General features: G+C 51.7%; 1 protein-coding gene and 1 long non-coding RNA gene across 5 annotated transcripts in view; one reads left to right on the top strand and one right to left on the bottom strand.

Annotated features, from left to right (window-relative positions):
- The first annotated feature begins 481 nt into the window (after positions 1-481).
- On the top strand, positions 482-1,998 carry LOC143170162 (uncharacterized). The gene is made up of 3 exons (XR_012997009.1): positions 482-518; positions 1,190-1,317; positions 1,671-1,998. It is a non-coding gene; the product is annotated as an uncharacterized LOC143170162 (long non-coding RNA).
- A 7,351-nt stretch (positions 1,999-9,349) lies between these two features.
- BRPF3 (bromodomain and PHD finger containing 3) overlaps positions 9,350-17,457 on the bottom strand; it is a 29,146-nt gene continuing 21,038 nt past the window's right edge. For all 4 annotated transcript variants that reach the window (XM_076357831.1, XM_076357833.1, XM_076357832.1 and 1 more), the window contains exons 11-13: positions 16,592-16,689; positions 14,412-14,566; positions 9,350-11,671 (exon numbers count right to left, since the gene is read on the bottom strand). In XM_076357831.1, the coding sequence (XP_076213946.1) occupies positions 11,488-11,671; positions 14,412-14,566; positions 16,592-16,689 (437 nt within the window). In that variant the 3' untranslated portion in view covers positions 9,350-11,487. The remainder of the gene's footprint in view (positions 11,672-14,411; positions 14,567-16,591; positions 16,690-17,457) is intronic.

Raw genomic sequence — 17,457 nt, 5'->3', positions numbered from 1 at the left:
GCTGAGGAGGGGGGTCAACCAACCCGGAGATGACACATGGCATCGCCTTTGCATTGTGCAGCCACTGCACGTAGCCCAAAAATAACTGAGATTGATTTTGCCGGAAAATTTTGCCCAAACCGGGTTCATTTGGGGTTTCCCCTCCTGATTTCTAGGGTTTGCCATTAAATTGCAAACCCTCCCGGCCAGGCTGGAAGGGGAAAGGGTTTTCCAGCCCTGGGTAAATCAGCACGTCGCGGTGCAGGGAATGGGTGAGCCCCCGGCCCCGGGGGGGGGGGGGGGGGGGGGGGGGTGGGGTGTCATTGCAGCCCCCCCCAGTTGGGCTCAGCGCTGTAGGGTGCCCCCTCGCACCCATCCCCTTGCAGGGCAGGAGCTGGAGGTGGGGACGTGCGAGATCACGGCACTGGACTGGGACCTGAGCCACCCGCGGCGGACGATCGCCCAGCAGACGGCACGCTGCGCCTGCCGCCGCGGCCAAGCCGCCGGCACCGCCCGGGCCAAGCCGGCCTGTGTGGACGGTAACAGCAGCGGCATGGGGGGTGGGGGGGGTGGGGGGGTGGTTGGTGGGGACCCATGGCGGGGGGGGTGGTGCAAGGGCCCATGGCTGGAGACGCGGGTCCTGGCTGGCGCCCTGGGGCTGGTGGATGCTCTGGCGCCGGGAGTTGGCGGCTGTCCATCCTTGACAGCCCCTTCTCTGTCCCTTTGCCCCCCCCCCCCCCGGCCTCTCCGTCTCCTTCCCCCACTTTCTCCCATAATTTGACCATGGTCCCCTGCGCGCTTCTCTTTTTTGTGGTTCCCAAATTGGTCCTGTGCTGGCTGAGCTCATGTGCTTCTTCCCTCCATCCCTCCATCTCTTCATCCATCCCTCCCTCCCTCCATCCCTCCATCCATCCATCCATCCATCCATTCCCCTTCCATTCATCCCTCTGTCCTTCCACCCATTCCCCTGCCCATCCCTCCATCCACTCATCCCTCCCTCCGTCCACCCACGTATCCCTCCATTCGTCTACACATCCATCCCTCCCTGCATCCACTCATCCATCACCCCTCCCTCCATGCCTCCATCCTTCCCTCCATCCCTCCCTCCATCCACCCATCCCTCCCTCCATTTCTCCTTCCACCTCCACCTCTCCACACACCTCCACCCTCCCAAATATCCTCGTTCCCCGGCTCCCCCACGCCCCGGCAGCCCGGCTCATCGCCAGCCGGCAGTGGTGCGGGATGGAGCCGTGTGAGGAGGGGGAGCAGTGCGCTCTGCTCCAAAACCGCTCGGGCTGGAGCTGCACGAGACAACTAGGACGAATAAAAACCATCACGGTAAGTCCCCCTGCTCGGTCCCCTGTGTCCCTGCTCCCATCTCCTAGGGGGGAAACTGAGGCAGGGCTGGGTGCAAGGTTGGGGGGAGTGAGGAAGGGGGTGGGATGCTGGAACCCCGAGAGGGGAGCCTTTGGGGGGGGGGGGGAGTTTATATCAATGCCAGGGGTGGTTTATTAGTGGCAGGGAGGGGCTGATGGGGTGGGGCAGAGGGTCCAGTGCCCCCCCCCCCCCCCCCCCGCACCCCTCCAGTTGTGTGCGCTGGGACCCCCCCACCCCGGCACAGCCCCGGCTCCCCCCAAGCCCGCAGCACCACTGGGCACCCATGAAATATTCTCCCAATATTTTTCCTGCAGGTGTCCTGACAGCAGCCAGTGCGCGAGGACGAGGGGACTCGCTCCGGAGCTGGCGGGACGAGCCCGGGCAGGGAGCGGGGTTTGCTCGGTGCCGCCGTGCAATGGCCTTGACCCCCCCACCCCCACCCTGGGTGCCCCGGGCCAGCGGAGGGACCAGCCACCTCGGGGACAGTCACCGGGCGGGCGCCGGGTGCTGGGAACTTGCAGGGGAGTTGCAATGTGGGCAGGGTGGCTGGAAGGGTCACCGGGCTCCCGTTCACCCCATGGCCTCCCTTTGCCTATGGAGGGTCCCCCAGGGCCACCGTGCTGAGGAGGAGGAGGAAGAAGAGGCCATCGGGGTCCCAGTTTCCAGCTCTGACACACAGCCCCCCCCCCCACCCCGCACCCATCTGCAGGTCCTGAATTTTGCAGCGGTTGAGCGGCGTCAGTGCCTGACCTGAATTTGGCCGCCTGTCAGGGTGCAGGAGGGTGCAGGGAGCTGCAGGAGCCGGGTGGGGGTCCCGGGGACGGGGCCACTGCGGGTACCCAGGGGCAGCGGGGGGGGGGGGGTGGGGTGGGGAACAGCCCTGCTGCAGGGCGGGGGTCGCGGGGCTTTGCAGGGTGTCTCTCGCCCCCACGGACACGGCTGGGTGCCCTCCGCAAGGGGCCGGCGAGGGAGAGAGGCAAAGCCAGCGGCCTCGAGGCGTCCATGGTGCGAGGAAATAAAGGTCTGATTTATTACACAGCTATGAAAAGCGCTGGTTTGTCCGGGGCAGGGGGGCAGAAATTGCCCCCCCCCCTCCCCCCCCCCCAAGAGCTCCAAAGCCCCAAGCCCCCAGATCCCTGCCCCATCCGCTGCAATCAGTCTCCAAGCCGCGAATTCGTGGCTCAGCCTAATTACCTCGATGGGATTTTTGGGACCTGGTTTCCTGGTGCCGCTCAGCGCGGGGCTGGGGGGCGATGCCAATGGGGACCCCCCAGCACAGACGGGCCACCCAAAAAAAACCCAAAACCTGTGCTGGGACCCCCCACAACTCACTTCATGCCCCTTTGGGCTGCCCCCCCCCTCATCACCGAGGCTTCCTCTTCGCCCCACCACGGTTTGAATTTCTTGGCGTGACTCCCTGCACCCGCTCATCTCCCCCATTTCGGGCTGGGGGGATGAAGCCGGGGGGGGCGAGGGCCGGGGCCGGTGCGGGCACCGTGCTGCAGCTGGTGTGCCTGGAGGATGCCATTGTCATGGAAACCTTTTAGCCGCAGACTAATTCAGTAAGTCATAATTTCATTTGTTAAAAGAGGAAAAGATGGGGCGGGAGGGGGAAGCTATTTTATTAATATGTAATAATTTCATCCCAAAATGTCAGCAGGGAAGTTAATGGCAGCGGCTGGGCTGAGGTAGGTCTGTGGCTGCTGGTTTTCGGTGCTTTCCTCGGGAGAAGCAGCTTCCCAACATCCCTTCTTGTTGCCGAATCCTCCTTCTCCCCCATTCCTTGCAACAGGTGGAAATCGTAGAAAAAAAAAAGTGAAGAACTCCCCTTTTAATACCTTCACTTACAGCTGCAGCTCTCCCTGAGCCAGGAAACATCGTGCACCGTAAAATCTTCCTAGTTATAGGACTCCAAATTAAGGTGTATAAAGGTTTGAAACACTGACAGTAAGACTTTTAGCTAATTTTTTTCTTCTTTTTTCAGTCCCCAAAATAACTCTCCAAATGACAGCACAAGGCATTGTACAGCGGAGGGTCAGGGCGGATTGCAGCAACAGGGGGAAGCACCCGAGTCCCTGGGGATGCCACAGCGGGTGACAGCCAAGGGTGCAGGGTCTTGGGAAATCATTTTTTTTTGGCCCGTCAAACCAGCTGCCCTTGGGGAGAGGGTAGGAATGCTGATGGGGAGCTTATTTTTGCTTTAAAACACTACGGCATTAAAATTGCAGTGCAACAGCTCCAGCAAGACTGCCAGCGAGGCAGCGAGGGGGCTGGAGCATCCCGGGCTGGTGCCCAGAGCTGGGCAGCACCAGAGGAGCGGCGGGACGGGTGCCCGGAGCAGTCACCCGCGGGACAGACCTGTGCTTTCTTGTGCTTTTTGCAGCCTTGGGGCCAGGTTGGTGCTCCCTCGCCTCCTCCGTGGCTGTGGCCAACCGCTCCCGCAGCTCCGCCGGCTCCCCGGAGCCTCGGCCGCAGCCGACGGCTGGGATCAGACTTACAGGTCTGCCTCGATTCATATTCCAGCTCCTCACGCTGTTCCCTTTAATTTAAATTCACCTGGAGGTAGAGACAAGGCTTTCTTTTAAGTCAGCTGATCCCCGAAGTCTAAATACCCTTTTCCTACCACCCATCACCCCACCATCCATCCCACTCAATTAATTACCTGCCGGCTCCCCTAACCCGGTCTCCACAGAGCCTCTTCCCAAACCTTCGCCCTCGCTCCGTGCCGCATCCCCAGCCCGCGCGCAGCCTCCCGGGACCCCCGCGGCAGAGGGAGCGGGTCCTGCAGAAGGAGCCGGGGTCGGGCGACGAGAAGCAGCTTAAAATTTCCTCGGAAGGCAGAAGAAATAATTTTGCGCAGCCCCAAGAATGAGAAATGAAAGTTCACGCTTCAGCAAGCGCGGCTGCCTACAAAATTTATTTTATTTAGCAATGCTAATGGACTAATTAAAATATATTAGCGTGACAATCTCATTTCTTTTCTGATCAGTGTCGAAGTGAACAGGCAGAGTTAAAACACGTGAACTACAATACAAATTCTTCACCAGCATCCCCACAAAAGCTCCCAGGACAGCTTGGCGGCGTTAGCAGCCATCTCGGCTTTTCCCTGACGTCGGGGGGGTCTCGGTGCCCGTGGAAATGCCCGGCGTGTGCTGTAGCCGCAGGGGTGTGCAGTGAGCCGGGTTTCCCCAGCCTGCAGGGCTCTGCGGCTTAGCACCGGGGTCACAGCGCTGCAGCTTGTGGGGCTGCGCGGCTCCATCGCCTTGCAAAGTGGAGCCTGACTCCATGCAACCCGTACCGTCTGCAGGGGATATTAATTCTGCTCTAAGGAGGGTTGATCAAACCTGGCCGATGGGCAGGAAACCTGACGTAGCCGAAATAAAAACCAGGGCAAAAGATGTGCCATGCACCGGTCCCAGGATGCATCGCCGCCCGCCCCAGCAAACGCGGGGCACGTCTCTGGCCAACGGTCTCCATAAATCCCCAGGCAAAGCTCCATCATTTATCTCCAGCGCTATCGATCCATCGACAATGTCTTACTCTGGTTCCTTCCTTTCTTTTCCACAAAACGCTCTCTGATGGATGGCGGCGTGGGAGAAGGGCAGCCGCTCACCGCTCTGTTATTGAAGCGCTGCTTTTCGTTGTCTGGTTGTTTGCTCCAGCCAGCCAGGGACCTGATAAGCCAGAAAATTAGGATTTAAAATTTAATATTGCGCTTTTCAGAATGAACTGGGTGGGGTTTTTCTCGTTTTCTGTGTATTTTTTTTACTGGAGGAATTCTTTTAAGAAAATGCCCACGGGTGGGAAGAGAGGAGGGGATCAGGACGGTGCCAAGAATGAAGTCAATAAACTGGAGAGAAAATCCAGTTTCCCCGTCCATGCGAGCGCTGCGAGAGGCATCGGTTTCTACCGCCGCCCGTCCATCCTTCCTCCCTTCGTCTGTCAGTCCATCCCCCCAGTTTGGTTACTCCTGTAACTCTGGTGCATCGCTGAAAGCCTCACCAAATCCCAACATGCGTTTTACAGCCTCGGCTTCTCCTTGCTGGGTCAAGACCACGGGTGAAGGGAGGTTTCCTGCCGGGAAGCAGCCAAATCCCAACGGATTCACTCTGGCATCGCCCCGGCATCACCTAGGCATCGCCCTACTGGCAGCAAGGATGCCAAACAGTACAGTTATCACCATTATCAAAAAGGCTCCGATCGGAGCAAAACCTGGGCTCTTCTTTAAGGAAAACACCTGCTGGTTGTGGAGATTTTTCACAAGCCCCTTCCCCGGCCCGGCCCCGTGCTCCTTTTGAATTTCCCTCGGCAGGGAGCGAGGCCCGAGCTCCGTGTTTGTTGTCAGCTTCACCTCCCGCTTGGCACGCCCTGAAGTGCTCCTGATCTGCAAACACTGCAAAACGTCTGCACTAAAAAAAAAAAATTAAAAAAAAATAATAAAAAAAAAATTACTTATAACCATTTCCACAGAATGTAGTAAATAAATAAGGGGGAATAAAAATTCCAGGCATGCTCAGGAAAAATAAATCCCTTTTCCCTTTCCTAAACCAGGCTACAATAAATGCAGGACTTCAATTACTTGACAGTGTCAGCTTAACACCAGCGTTACATCAGTGCATCCCTCAATCAGGGACCGCGGCCTCGAGGGCACTAAAACTACACTTGGGAAAAGCAAGTAACTGCATTTTGGAGCCGGCTCCTTGCCGACTTCCCACACGCCCGATGCCGCCCGGGAGCCGACGGTGTGGCTGTTGCAGGGTGTTTTTCCCACGGGAGGTGCCAAGAGATGCTCATTCCCAGGCCCTGGGAATTGGGTGCAAGCTCCGGAGAGGAGCTGTGAAGTGTTGGGAGAAAAAGGGATCCAGGTCGTGAAAGAGGAGAATGCTGGAAATTTTAATGTTTCCCTTTTTTATGCACCTGTACACGAGTGCGCACACGCCAACGCATGCCAAAAACATTTGCACCATCATTAGCGGCTTCTTGCAAATCCTGTGCATGGTCCCGGACTGCTGTGGGTCTACACGGCTTCGCCCCAAATGGCACCCAAGGGTTGGGACGGGGTTGGGGGTCTACGGGGACACACACGGCGTTTCGGGTTGTGGGTCTGTGCCAGAGCCTGCGTGCGCAGCGGGTCGGGCTGCCCGCAGGCGTGATGGATGCTGTGAATATTGATCACCACTGATGAATCCCTTGCTGTCCCGCTGAGTAATTACAGCGCGTTTCACAGCGGAGCATCATCCATCAAACGCTGAGGAACACTAAAGAAAAACTAATCACACGCTGGAAGGAGAGCCCCGACTCCCTCGCCTGCCCCTCCCTCCTCATCCTCACCTTTATCTGCTCGTCCTGTCCATCCAGGCTGCCTTTCTTCCCCATCTCCGTCCTTCCCAGGATCGGACTCCCATCCTGAGCTGCAAAGGGGCCCTGGCTTGCTCCGAGGACACGGGCTGCTCATGTCTACTGCTGCAAGGAAGAAAAATAAAAATACCTGGTTCATGGCTTTCCTCCTAGCTGCTGCCCAAGCTCCAGCCCTCCGAGCACTGAAGCACGTGTTACCCACCCGTTACTCCCCCTCTCCTCACACGGGGCAGCGTGGAGACCCCAGCTCCAGGGGCTGCCGATCCCGGACACATCCTGCAACGCACAAACCAGCGAGCCAGGGCTATTTTGGGAGGCTGGAGCAGGAGAGGATTAATCCTCAGCACGGTGGCACCATTAGGTTTTGTCACCTGCTATCCATCTGCCTCCAAGGAGCTGGCTCCATGCTGCTCCTTCCCTCCCTCCCTTCGCTTTTTCTTGCACAGAAAAGCCCGAGGCCAAACCCATGCACAGCACCCGGTGTAAACTCCCCTGTCCTCACCAAAGGGGAGGACTTGGACCCCCCGAGGGTCTGGCTGAGTCACACACAGAGGAGAAAACTGCCCCCGTTTTCTCCTGGAGCATATTTGCATTGCATATATATGCTATGTCTATATAGAAAGTGCTAATTATACTTACAGACAATTATAATTAGCACGCAGGGAGAGCTGTCCCCTGGATGTACCTATGGCTGTGGGTGTGTAGTCAGTACATGTGATGGGAAAAAACTCATCCTCTGTGGGTGTGGAAGCAGCACTTGCCCTAAGGAGACCCATCCCACAAATCAATGCACGTGTGTGAGCACCTACCTGTGGCTGCCCAGGGCTGGGCACGACCCCTGCACCCCCCCCCGGCACCCCCCGAGCCAGCGCTGCAGCGGCCGGAGGGGCACGGTCCACCCTGCTCTTGCATTTCGGTCTCCTGTGGGAGGTTTTTTGAAAGGCACGTCCACAAACAAGACCCCGCTCTGGGTCTGGGACGTGACTCGTTCTTGGCCATTATTTGCCATCCCTGCACCCGGCACCTCGACAGAAAAACAAAATTCAGAAAATTCGGAATGGTTGCAGAAATCCAGCGAACTTCCCCTCCCCTTGATCAGAATCTGCCAGCATTCAGCATCGCCCCAACGCCGGATAAAGAGCCGTGTCCTTACCCTGCCAGCGTGCCGAGCCGAGCCAGGGGATCTTCTTGTTTTCATTGACTTTGTTTCTTCCGTTTTTTGCGACTCCGAAAAGAAACACAGAGAAACGGATGGGGCAAGGCTGGTGGCTGCACCTGAAGCATTGACGACACCAAGCAACACACACCACGTAATCAAGGGGAAATTAAACTTCTCCGCTAGAAAGTTTTGCTTGCAAATCTGCAAATTAATTACTGGTTTCAGGCAAAGGTCCCGTCGGTGGCAGCCCCAGGAGATGCTGTTGCACCAGCTCTGGAGGGACAGCGGATCTCAGCAGCTCCCGCAGATGCTGCTGCCGGGGCTGGATCCAGGCAAGACAAACCCAGCTTTGCAAACCGGTGCTGGAGAGACCCGTGGCAGCCTTGTGTTCAAATTAAAGGCAGAAGCATCCGAAAGGACAAACCTATTAGGGAGCAAACAGGAATTTAATTACTCGGTATTTCAATATCAGCTGGAGATGAGGGTCAGAGACCATGATAGCGCGGCGGCCGCTGGGGACGGGAGATTATCAGAAACGGGGGCTTTTCATGGATCAGGCTGACAATTATCTGAGCCCGGGAGGCAGAGGACGTGCCGGCAAGGCAGGCAGAGAGGCTGGGCAAGGAGGCGAGAGCCAGGATGAGGCCTCGAAGCAGGTGACTGTATCTCTCCCCTGCAGAATTTGGGGCACTCAGGCTGACAACGGGGTGGGAGAAAGGAAGGGAAAAGTGTCCCCTGGCTCCTGCAGGGTTTTGCATCACGGCGGTGGGTCTGTGCCTCTGGCTCCAGAAGGGCTTCATGCTCGTGGCAAACGGGAACGATACCTGCATCCTCGGAGAGCAGCAGCCTCCAGCGAAACCCGGGGTCTGCAGAGAGGGGCCGGACAGCGAAGGGGTCCTGATGATGCACCACCGCTTGCGGCAACGCGAACCTGTGCAGGGAGGGAAATGCATCTTAGGGAAGAGAGACAACACAAGAGCCCTGCTATGAGAAACCCTCCCCAGCCAGGAGCCAGGGACCAGCCCGGCTGCAGAGTCCGGCCCTGCTGCATCCACACGGCTCGGCTCCTGTCTCCATCTGCTGGCAAATCCCACTGCCCTTGGCCTGGCATCGCAGGAGCCCCCGGCCCACCACGAGCATCACTAGACGGGATTCAAGCCCCAAATTCCCAATTCCCATCCCTTTGGGGCTCTCAGCCACCCCCTGGCCAGAGGGCTGCCGTGCACGGAGCCAGGTGGGATCCCATCCTGCAGCACCCAACCCTGTTACCCGTTGCACAGGGAGCAAACTCACCTCCGGGAGATGTTCAAGGCAGCACAAGGAATTCCTCCGCACGTCCCTTCCCTAACACTGCTCTTTGCAACCGCTTTACGCCCGCATCTGGGACGACTGGGACGAATAAACACCATCACGGTAAGTGATGTCCTGGACCTCAGGACCACACTAGCAAGGAAGGACTCTTACTTTTTTTTATACGTTAGAACATTTATTTCTCAGAGAGAAAATATAGTCTCAGACAGTCAGATTATAGTAGGTAAAATTAGCCTTTTTTTTTTTCTTTACAAGCATAGATTTTCTTATTACCTCTCTTATACCATCTGATATAAACAATTCTAGAAAGCAAATAAACTCACTTTCTACAATAAATAGAGCGATCTGTGCTTTACAGCAGACTGACAGTAACGTTTAGGTCCCGTAGCAACAGCAGGATATTAGCCAATTCAAATTCTAAAATGTCATTTAAAAACAAAACCAAACCAAACCAAACCCAAAAACCCCAAATCCCAAGATCTTAAAACATATACACAGGTCACAAGTCCACAGCTGAGCTACCACCTGGAAAAGTGTATGTTCCTTTAAATAAATTACACTGTGTGCATATAAAAGACCCAGCAACACAACTGAGGACTTCAAGAATGGTGACAATAGGTCTAAATAATTTAGAACAGTATCTTACAACTATATACACAACATCCTTCCCTAGCCACACTCCATAGGCATTATTATTATTATTATTATTATTTTTACAAAATCCTATGCCCCATCTCCATATGTTACAGGAATCTTCCCTAAAGTGTGGTTCCATGTCCCAATGTATAAGAAGTGGTATTTTAAAAAAGTAGACCAAGTAGAAATGGCAGTGATTACTCCCCACTATTCATTATTATTATTAATTATTATTATTTTGACCCCACATTCTCTTCAGTATGAAAAAGTTAAAATAATAAAAAAATATTGAGTTAAAAAGTGAAATGATGATATTCAATCTACAATCTTGCCCTGCACCTTTGGTTCTTAAAATGGGAAAGCAAAAAGGGATACACAACAGAAGAGATCAGAGAAATCATAAAGTCCTTGGCTAATAGAAAAGGTTTTGTCATCAAGTTTCCAAACATCAGTTGCCCCCGTTTTTGCAATGCAAACCCAAAAAACCAGGGATTGTCTGCAGAGCTGGGTTTAGTTGGGTTTTCGTGGATGACAGCGCTGGAGACCCACACACCCGGGAAAGGATATGCGTGTGTGGGAGAAGGCGAAAAGGCAAAATGGTCGTGTGCTCTAGTTAGTGCTTGGTTTCAACCCAAACCGAGCCAGAGGAAAACATTAGAGAGACAGAAAAAAAGGGAAGAAAGGAAGAGGAGCCTTACACCAAATGTGCATAAACCAACACAAAAGATGTATCTCCCTCCAACCCTGATCAACCTCAGTGCCTGCAAAGCTGCTCCAGCTCCTAGACACCTCCAAAATTAGTTTTGCTTCTTAAAAAAAGGAAGTTATCTTTGCTTAGACTCAGTACTGTACTAAACCATGATATGAAATGTTACTGGAACAAGCACAGTCACAGAAATCAGAATTTAAATGTGAAACTACCAAATAAATTTCTAGGACATACACACACACACAAAAAACAGGTAATTTGCTTTTCGTATTTAAAGCTCTGTGCATCTGTGCATGTAAGTGTGTGCGGCAGAGGGGAAGGTTACCAAAATATCTCAAGCTTTTCTAAATGCCATGAGAGAAATCTAACATGAAAACACTATGTACGTAGGCAGGAAAATCGTAACGCGAACTCCCAGCTACGATTTTCTTTTTTTTAACGTGATGGGACAATCAATGCCATTTAAAAAAATAAAAAGGCCAATGATGGTTAGGGTAAATTTGGCACAAGAAAGTCCAGTTGGGATTTCCGTAAAGGATCCTGGTTCGGTTCCAGTGGTGACGGGTTCCCGGGAATTACTCGGGGCTGGCTGACGACTTAAAAACCCCAGCGGCACGGGGGAGGCAGGGGCGAGGGAGGGTGCATGAGGTCCGAACATCGGAGTGCTGCGCTCTGCTCACTGCATCAGCTCACCTTGGCTCCCGTCACCTGGCAGCTTTTCCTAACTACCTTACTCCTGGCCCTGTAGACTATACGTTTCATCTCCTGCCAGCCCTTCAGCGAGACACATTCAGAAAGAAGCTGGACAGGCTTTTTGGCACATTTCAGGGTACTTCGAGGAGTGCTGACAGCTGCTGGGAACAGCATCCCCCGGCCAGTCAGTGCACGAGACGGTCCGCTCTGCCGACGCAGCGAGCACGGGGTCTGGAGGAAAAGAAGGACCGGCCACCCCGACCCCTTACAGGTAACTGGACGTAAGGAAGGGATGATCTCCCCGCACACGGCTCATGTGAATCATGGCTCGGTCGTATGCCACCTGCACAGACTTGCGGATGCTGGTTTTCCGTCCTTCCATCATCTTTAACTTGTCCACTGTGTCGTCCACGCCGAGGGGATAGACTTTGTCACGTGGAAGCCACTGCCTGCAATAGAAAGGAGAGCGCAAAGCCCCGTCACCGAGGGCATCGAGAGGGGAAACAGGGAAAGAAGAGCAAACACCTGGAGGCCTCTTGCCCTTGCAACGCTGCGCCTGAGCTCTCTGCAGGAGGCTGACTGCTCCAATGTGCCTGGCTCTCATACCTGCTGCAACAGGCCAAGGACTTTGTCCCAAGAGTTTCCAAGACACGGCCAAGTACTCCAGCTCCTCAAGCATTCCCCACATGTCTCAGCAGTGATTACTCAGTTGTCGTCTCCTCCCCAGGAGCACCTACATTCGTGTGATCTATTTGTTTACAATTGATGATTGTAAACAACGATGCTACAAATGTCTAAATGCCTGCATTTGACATGGAAGAACCACCTGTAGCCAAAATGCCTTCCTGCACGAGCACAGTTTTATCTCTCCTTGGAGTCCTTACTCAAGGCTTTCAATGCTCCTTGGAGCTCCAGGGGAAACTTGGAAACTCCTGTGTTCCACAGAGCAGCAAATACAGGGACTTCCATTGTGGAAAGTAAGTTTTTACCCCTGAGAAAGCTCTGCCTTGTTCCAAGAGGCTGTAAGCATTGGGGTTTGGGTGACTACAACTATCTGATACCATCCAGGAACAGGCAGCTTCCAGTAGACACACTCCAAGCACAAGTTGACCCCCACCAACTGGTGACTTAAATTGCAAGTGCCTTTTCTACAGCAAGTTCTTATTGTGCAGTCATTAGCCCAGGTTAATTAGCACACTCAGAAACATGTCATCCTTCCTAACAGAGTCCAGCCCCTAGGAGTTAAACCTCAGCCACTGCTAGCACAGTTCAACGTCATCTCCCAGCCAGCCAACACGGACGACCCAGGGCAGCTCAGCTTATCTTCACCACAAAGATGAGGGGCCAATTTCAGTCTTTGTGACCCTTCTGCAGCATCACTGAAGTCAGCAGAATTTGGATCTGGCACTAAGAGGGGTTTTTAGGACTTTCCTGAGGCACCCTAGCTTCCCACAAATTGCAAACAAGGATCTAAGTGGTCAAATAAAAGTGTAGATATCCACCGGAGCTTGTCTTCAACAAGAGCAGGGCAAAGCCAAGGAAATGCTGTTTTTATTGGGAAGGTAGTTTCAATGATAAGTTTGGATTTAGATTTTTCAAAACTGATGACTACAGCAACAGGAAGCATGGCACTGCCATTGATTTTCAGCTAAAAATCACCAGTACCTCTTTGAAGAACATGCCCCGTATCAAGTGGTTCTGGTAATCAGGGACAGTGAAACAATGCAGTGTACTAATAAAAACCCTCGGGACTGTGTCTCTTGGCACCTCTTTTCTCCAGAGGACACAAACATACTCATCAAGCGATGCAAATGTGGCCCCCTTCTCAGCTTCCCAAGAAAACAGCACATGCTTTTCCTTTGCCTGTGTTGCACCTTGCCTCCATCTCTTTAAACTGCATAAAACACCGCAGCAGCCCCAAAATGTAGGGGGAAACACTCCCCCTTGCTGCTTTACCTCGCTGTGTGTTTGGCTCTGCTCTCTCACCACAATACACCCTCCCTCCAGCCACGACACAGCCTCCAGGCAACGTTCGCCTCCTTCCTCCAGCCCCTCGCCATTCCCTGATCTTGCGGTTCCCTGCTCTTCCAGGGATGCCAGCAAAGACCTTCCCCAGGAGACTAAGGAGGAAAAGGGCTCTCAAAATACCACGAGGCTCCTTTTTCAACTCTTGTTATCTTATTTTACAGAGGCAGCAGAAGAAGAGGCAAGCCCATTCTCTCCTCCGTTCCCACATGCACCCCAACGGCCCAGCATCCGCTTTGTCCGCAGTATGAACTCTTTGGATCTGTGATCCCAGCTGCACACAGGTATTGCCTCCTGTGTGACAATTTATTTGCTTGGTTCACGGTTCATGTTCCCATGTGGAATTTACTGGTTAAATAACCCAGCGGATTCAGCGTGCGGCTGCCTGCCTCATTGCAGGGAGTCACCTCTTCCAGCATAAAGCTCCAATTTTACAAGTTTCCCATTGTTTCATACATGGATTTCAAAGCCTTATTGCTTATTTTTAAGGCACTTCACTGGTTTGTGGCTTATTATATCTGGCTGGGTTATTGTTACCATGTGAGCATGGTCAGCCACTATACTAAAATCCGCAGATTCAGTCTGTCTGAGACAGAACAGTAAAAGGCCTTGAGATATTTCACTTGCCCTGAACCAGGTGCTTACACCTACATTTTCAATCTTAAACAAATATCTTGATTTGAAAACTGCAGGTTCTCGGCACCTCTGAAAAATCAGGCAAGTCTAAATATGGAATAAACCCAGCATTTTGAAAATGTTACCCTGGAGATTTTAGGCAAATCTTTTGCGCAGCAGTGGAAGTGACTGCTCAGTCTGCTGGTGTTTTAAAGTCAAATGCTCTCTCCAGTTTGCTGCAGATTTTGACTACTAAATTGGCTCTTCGTGTGCCTCGGTATTTTTGTGGTGATGTTACCCCTGGGTGAAGGATGCTGGGCTGTTCACCGTGGAAGTGGAGCAGTCAGATGTCATGCTCTTGGGTCAGGGAAAAGCAGGCTGGCTTCCTCATTTAGACTCTTCTTGACTGCTGCATATTTAAATTCTCCAATTTACATGTAACATCATCATCATAATCCCTGTATGCTCCCATATACCAAAGATAATGTTAAATCTTCCCTCTCTGCCACAGCACTCACCACAGGCCCCCGCCTGTCTGCACACACTCACCAGGTTCTCTTGTTGTCAAAGAAAAGGACAAGGAAGAGTTTTTCTCCTGCCTCTGTCTGCCTCTGCTCCCCCAACTTCAACACATCCATGGGTGGGACTGGGATGGGGACTCCATTGTGGAGCAAACCCTCGCGTGGCATCTTGGGATCGATTATCTAGTGACACAGGGAAAGGATATTTAAGCACAAAACCCTTCAAGTACTGCAGAGAATGCATTTTTTTTTTTTCTGTTCTTTCAGTCTATCCAAGCTAGACAATTAAAATCTACTTAGGATGGGTAAGCAAAATTGCTTGCTCTGTCTCAGCGGCAATTTTTAAAGAATTTTCCTGTCCTCAAGGCTTCCCCTGTGGAAGCCAGTCAGTCCAAAGGCCAAGCACCCAATCTTAAAAAAGGGAAAGGACATAAGGATGTGGTTCTGTGTGGATGTAGATGCATTTACACTAACTGGTAATTTAGTACAAACCCGGTATTGTTGTGTTCAGCAAAAGATTTCCTTCCCTCACCCCTAACTTGTACAATAAACGTAACACCATTGCTGTACTCAGCAGGACTGATGCGATTTCACAACAGCTCCATTCTGGTGCAATTCAGTTGACCTCAGCGGCATTGCTCAGATTTATGCTGCTGTTAGATCAGAATCAGGCCCAATATTGGGAGAGAGTCAACAGGCAGTGCCAGCTTTATCGGGCTAGAGAAACGCAGACTAAGGTCATTTTGGAGAGAAGTAACAACAGATGCATCGAGTCTCCCCATACAAAGCAGAAATGTCAGTGTCCAACATTTGTGCTATGTGATCACAGGAGGAGAACGAAACAGCAAAGGGTGGATGCAATACTCGGTCTAGTCTTCTTTGCCTCCTGATCTTGGCTCCTAAGGGCTTGAAAAAGCAGCTTGGCTTTGACACTGGCCAGCTGTAGGAATTTATTAAGACACTTTTCCACCACCACAGATTGCCCCCAAAAAAGGCATTTTGGTAGCAATCTCAGTGTTTAAAGCCATGCTAAAGCACAGTTTAACTTTGGCTGTAGCCACATGAATATCTAAAAATGCTTTGGCTGGCCAACATGGCTAGCAGATCCGTAGCTGTTCTCTCCTCTGGGCTCCCACTCAGAGCAAGAGCATGGATGAGGGTCACTCTTTTAGCAGAATCTGCCCTTTTTGACGGCATCAGAACTGTGCTCAGCCACAGCCAGGCATACATGCTGTGTCAGCTTATGGATGGTTTCACAGCTCTGCTGCTTGGATGTAGAGACCCGTGTAATTTCCGTGATGACTACACTAGCTTTCACCCCCTACAATTTCTCAGCAGTCACAAGCGCTGTCTGTCTTAGCGATCCCAACCGTAAAGGTACTTAAGGGGATGGCTGCAGCCATGCAGAAATTACACGGAGCAGAGATGGCAGGAAGAGCCATGTCTCAAGGGATATATTTAAAAGTAGCAGAAACAACAAAACATAGCCAGCCTATCTCATGTTCTTACTTACATACTTACTTCAGCAATCTCTGTTGATAACTTAACAAGCACTTAAAAGCCTGCAGTGGTACTGGCACTTCCTAGCAATAGCTGCGTGTCATGTCTTGCTTTGGAACTGAGTATGGTGCTCACTGAAGCCAGGTTTATGGATTTCACATTAATAGTCAAATATCCAAAGATGGATAAATATTAAGGAAATATCGTTCAAAGGACTAGGTGCAAACACATGCATATATTCTCACATTTAAATTAAACATATGGTTAATGAAGAGGATATATACATCACAAGGCCAGTTGGGCACCTACATATGGAGTTGTACTCACTATATCTCACTATATAGGAAAATGTGTGGGCAGTTAGATACCAGCGGAACCTGCTGCCTGCCTTTACAAAATTTAGGTCTTCTTCATGCCAACAGTACTGATTACTTTCCCCATACCTGCAGAGTGAACAGGAGAGGAGAGGAAAGATCTCCTCCTATCCCTGGCACCGAGAGACCAATGTTTTATGAATCCTCTGCAATGCTCTGAAACAATGAGCACAGGGAAAATTAACTGTGCAAAGGGGAAAGAAAAAAAAAAAAGCACATATTGCATGGGTTTGGGAAGTTTTCCTTTTCTGTCTGGTTACACTGCACGCTAGCACTGTGTTCTGGGCTACCTGCGCTGCGGGTACAGGCTGCGAGAGAGCAACAGGGAACTTACCAAGGCAGGGTAGGAGGGATAGCCACGGCACTTGGCCCACACAAGCTCCAAGGGCTCCAGCTCAGCCTGACTCTCAAAGGACATCAGGAGGGTCCTGCCTAAGGGACAGAAGGAGACATGGCTTAGGAGGGCGATTACTAGCAAGGAGGTTATGATAACACAAGAAACTACATAGTCATCTAACCCAGGCATGATGGTCTGCATTGTCTCAGTAGCAATCAGCTAAAACAGATGAACTACTGTTGTACTTAAAACATATTGACAGTATTTCTGTTTTAATTTTTTAACCTATTTGCTTCTGCAGCAAGCAGAAAGCTGGAATTTCACCTTTTTTTCATAACAAACCTATTGTCCAGCTATTTGTCACACAAGAGCATACATTTAATCATTACTGCATGCACATACCCATAATTCCAAACCATTTCTCTTAATCAAGATCTAGAGCAAAATGGAAAGCCACTTATTGTTTGTACCTATATGCACTGGGTATCCAAACCAGAGGTGGTAAGACACACATCTCATCCGCAGTAAGTTTATGATAAAATTTAATGTGCGGTGAGATCCAGCCTGGCCACGGTGAATGTCCAGCCTTCTTTATGCTCTGTCAGTACAGTCATGTTCCGCTTTAAGATAAAGCCACAGTCTCCTAAATCATGGCCCTAAGTCTATGCATGCATGTAGCTTCAGATGAACTCTTCAATATGGAAATATTAATCAAATTCAGTTCTGGAGTGAATAGCTGCTGTATCACTGAAATCAAATGGGTATACAAGAGAGGAATTTGGTCTATTAGGCTCCACCAAGCCAAATCCATCCTCAATGGAACTGATGAAGCTGTAACTGAGATTAATTTGGACCACTGTTCA

The sequence above is a fragment of the Aptenodytes patagonicus genome, chromosome 22, assembly GCF_965638725.1.
Source record: "Aptenodytes patagonicus chromosome 22, bAptPat1.pri.cur, whole genome shotgun sequence".
In the NCBI taxonomy this organism is placed as follows: Eukaryota; Metazoa; Chordata; class Aves; order Sphenisciformes; family Spheniscidae; genus Aptenodytes; species Aptenodytes patagonicus.
The sequence above is the reverse complement of the archived record's forward strand: the minus strand, read 5'-3'. Positions and strand labels throughout refer to the sequence as shown.